This window comes from Mustela lutreola, chromosome 4 (assembly GCF_030435805.1).
Source record: "Mustela lutreola isolate mMusLut2 chromosome 4, mMusLut2.pri, whole genome shotgun sequence".
In the NCBI taxonomy this organism is placed as follows: domain Eukaryota; kingdom Metazoa; phylum Chordata; class Mammalia; order Carnivora; family Mustelidae; genus Mustela; species Mustela lutreola.
This window is the reverse complement of record NC_081293.1, coordinates 4,587,008-4,590,922: the sequence shown is the minus strand read 5'-3', so window position 1 is coordinate 4,590,922 and position 3,915 is coordinate 4,587,008. Positions and strand designations below refer to the sequence as shown.

The 3,915-nt window shown below is 63.3% G+C and overlaps 1 protein-coding gene across 1 annotated transcript; it reads left to right on the top strand.

The window, feature by feature from the left end:
- Window positions 1-593: 593 nt before the first annotated feature.
- On the top strand, window positions 594-2,617 carry FOXI2 (forkhead box I2). The gene is made up of 2 exons (XM_059172577.1): window positions 594-1,104; window positions 1,832-2,617. The coding sequence occupies exons 1-2, from the start codon at window positions 594-596 to the stop codon at window positions 2,272-2,274; spliced, it is 954 nt and encodes a 317-aa protein (XP_059028560.1). The 3' UTR covers window positions 2,275-2,617.
- The last annotated feature ends 1,298 nt before the right edge of the window (window positions 2,618-3,915 follow it).

Sequence of the window (3,915 nt, the reverse complement as noted above, 5' to 3'; positions counted from 1 at the left end):
ACCGAGCTGCCTCTCCTCGTGGCTCCAGCCCATCGACATCCGTGAGCTTCATGGAGACTCCTTGCCCAGCGCAGCGGGCCTCTGCTCCCCTCCCAGTGGCCCCAACCACACAGCGGCCCCGGGGTGATGAGAGATTCCGCAAGGGCAGGGTCCCCCATGGGAGAACTTGGGTGCTGTGCCTTCAGTGGGGCCTGCGGGAGACCTGGTACCTGCGCGAGGGTCCATGACAGCCAGGACTTCGGGGCCCTAGAGGCCAGATGAGGCCGGGATAGGTGAGATTCCCGGGGATTCTGGTCTCTGGCACAGGCGGCACAGAGTAGGGGAGTCACCGGGGCTGCGTGTCTGGATCTAGTCCGGACCGGGGCGGGGCGGAAAGTTGACCTCGGGGCGGGGACCCAGACAACACTCTAACGACGCTGTCGGGGGAGGGGGCTGGTAACCCACACTCACCCGGGCGAGGGCCCCGACGGCATTTAAAGGGCGGAGGGCGGGGCCCGGCGGGCGGCACCCGGGAGCTGCTGGCGGCCACGCTTGATGGGGCTCCCATGAGCTTCGGCGCCCAGCCTCCCGGCCAGTCCCGGGAACCACTGAACATGGCCTCGTACTGCGAAGGCTCCGGTGTCTGCCGGGCCCCGCACAGCCAGGCCCGGGCAGCCGCGCACCCGGTGGGCTACGGGCGCGGGGATCTGGGCGCCGCGGGCGCCGGCCAGCGCCTGTGGCTGAACGCGCCGGCTCTCAGCCCCGCGCCCTATGCGCCCTGCCCTGGGTCCGCGCAGCCCTACGCGGCCTCTGGCTACGCGGCCCCCGGCCCCCTCCTCGGCGCCCCGGGCAGCCTGGCGGGCGCCGACCTGGCGTGGCTGAGCCTCTCGGGCCAGCAGGAGCTGCTGCGGCTGGTGCGGCCGCCTTACTCGTACTCGGCGCTCATCGCCATGGCCATCCAGAGCGCGCCGCTGCGGAAGCTGACGCTCAGCCAGATCTACCAGTACGTGGCCGGCAACTTCCCCTTCTACAAGCGCAGCAAAGCGGGCTGGCAGAACTCCATCCGCCACAACCTGTCGCTCAATGACTGCTTCAAGAAGGTGCCCCGCGAGGAGGATGACCCAGGTGAAAAGGGCGCGCGCGGATGCCCCGTCCAGGACTCCGCTTCTCCCCTCAGCCCCGCTGCTGGCACTCTAGGACTGGGGCGGCCTGGGACAACCCAGTCCCTCAGACACTGCACAGCTCGGGGTACTGAGGCGGGAGGAGGGGGAGGAGAGTCGTGCTTGGCAGCAGCCAGGACCAGAGAAGACCCCGGGACCCGCAGACCCTGACTTCAAGTCTGTGACTCTGTGAGTCTCGAGACCTCTGTGCGCTCCTGCGGAGGAAGAACCAGGAGAGTTGGTCAACTGGGCGACTTTGGGGCTCCTTGTCTGGGCTTCAGTGTCTTGCTGTAAAACAGGCAGGACAGTGCCTCGCCAAGGAATTGGTAAAGCCAGTGAGATGCGGCTTCGTGAAGCGCGGAGACAACACAGAGCCCGAGGCTGGTCCGCGCCGCTCCATCGGCAGAGGGACTGCCACAGTCCAGGGGCCCGTGCACCCCATACGCTTTCTCCCTGGCCTTGGACTTAGAGGGGCTCGGTATTCTTGGTTGTTGCCCTTCCCTGGCCTTTCTGGGATGTCCACATTCTTCCCAGTCGGCCTGTGGAGGCCCTTCCCTGCACAAAACTCAAGGTTCAGGGTGGGGGTGAGGACTCGTGGGGCTGGTGGGGAAATCCTGAAGTTGACCTGGGTTCGTCACGTTCCCACCATGGTCGGTCAGACTTTCTGAACTGAGTCCTCTCTTCCTGCTCAGGTAAAGGCAATTACTGGACCCTGGACCCAAACTGCGAGAAGATGTTCGACAACGGGAACTTCCGACGGAAGAGGAGGCGGAGAGGAGAGCCGAGCGCCGCTGCTCCCTCGGGAGCCGGGAGCCCGGGAGGAGCCGCGGCACCGGAGCTGGAGCCCCTCGGCGCGGCCTCCCCGGACCTGCAGGCCCCGCCGTCCCCGCCCGGGCCCGACGCTGCCTCCTGCTTCTCCAGTTTCGCCTCGGCCATGGGGGCCCTGGCTGGCGGCCTCGGTACCTTCCCCGCGGGCCTGGCGGGAGACTTTCCTTTCGGGAGACCGACGCCCGTCGCCGCCCACGGGTCGCAAGCCCCAGGCCCCGCGCCCGGCTTCAGCACCGGCCATCAGACAGCGGCCACCGGCTTCCGCGTGGGCCACTTCGTCTACAGTCGGGAGGGGACCGAAGTCTAAGGGGGAGGCGGGGATTGTCCCAAGTGCTGCGCCGCGGTGCTGAGCTCAAGCCCGGATTCCCGCCGCTGCAGAGTGGGTGTCGCAGAAGGAGCGCACGCAGACAGCTGAGCGCATCTTAGCCTCCCAGTGGCCGGCGCGTCATGCCTCATCCCAGCGACCATTCAGATGGAGACTGTGGCTGCTCCCTGTGCCAAGGCTTCTACTTCCTCTGAGCCTCCACCCGTGCTCTGGCCGGATCCACCTTCAAGGGGCAACAGGCTGGCACCCAGCTCCTGCTTTTTGGAGAGGAGCCTGGGCCACTGTAAAGAGACTTCTAGGTGTTGTGGGAGCGCCGCCTGGGTGCTATCAGGGGTCCATTTCCTCTTCCAGCCCAGCCTGGTTCACCTGGAGGCTTGGGGTCTTCCCTTAGTGCTCTAGGGAAGCCCGAGCGGGTGTGTGTGTGTGTGTGGGGGCAGGTAGCTTCTCTTCACCCTCATGGGCAGTGTAGCTTTGAGGGGGATCTGGGACTCCTGGGACTCGGATGGTGAAGGAGGGGCTCCCTTGTGGCTGCACCTGCTGCGTAGGGCTGTCAGAGGCCAGGGGATAGCAGCTCCTTTCCCTACTGGTGCCTGGCTCTTTCTGACTTTGCCCTAGGAGCGGGTGCCTGGACCTGGGACCACAGGAGCACTGCCTGGCACCCCAGAGTCACAGGATGGGCTCCGGTTTGCTTCCCACCCCACTCACACTCATACCCAGTGTGCTCTCGCTTCTTATCCCTCAGTTTGGGCCCGGGCTGCCCCTGTACACAGAGGGGAACCGCAGCCTCCTGCCTCAGTGAAGCGCACTCTCCTAGTTTGTATTTACCCAGAAGGTTCTCTTTGGCACCCACAGCCACTAGGAGGAGGAAGTTTGGCCCTGGCACAAAACTTAGGCCCTCTCCAAGTCTCTGGTGGCTTAGGGGTACCAGTCATTTTGGGGTGCTTGGTGGGCTCACCCTCTTTCCCTGCACCCAAGGACTCCGGAGAGGTGCCTTCCCTGGAGCAGCGCAGGGCCAAAGGGGTTAACTTCTGGAGTGGAGCAGTGATGATGAGCAAGCACCCCTGCCTCCACTCACTGCAGTTTTCCATGCCTAATTCAGAATACCAGCATTGCTGCTGTGCTGGGAAGGAGGCTGCCCTTGCATCTGGCCCTCAGAGCTACCCCCAGTGATCCTGATGAACAGTGGTGTGTGTGTGTGTGTGTGTGTGTGTGTGGTGGGTGGGGGGAGAAGAGGTCAGAGACTGGGGACATGAATAGGACAACCAAGAGTTGTCCAAGAATAGGACAAGCCAGTTTGGATCCTGGGGCTTATGTCACTGAGCCTTCCTGGCAGCAGCCACAATCCTGCTCACTTCTCAGCATCTCAGGACATCTGGCTGCCGCTGGCCCGCTGGAAGAAGGTAAGCAGCGGCTGGTTCTGTCGGCGCTTACCATGCTGCCCAGGCCCAGGCTGACTGACAGCCAAGGGCAAATCTTTTTTGGAGAAACACTCCCCAAATGTAATATGATTAAAGAAGGCCAGAAAAGAGAAAGAGAATCCTTACCCTATAAGTAAAAGAATTTTATCTTGAGCCTATTTTAATAAACTATAATGATGAAAAGAAACAGCAGTATATGGAACTG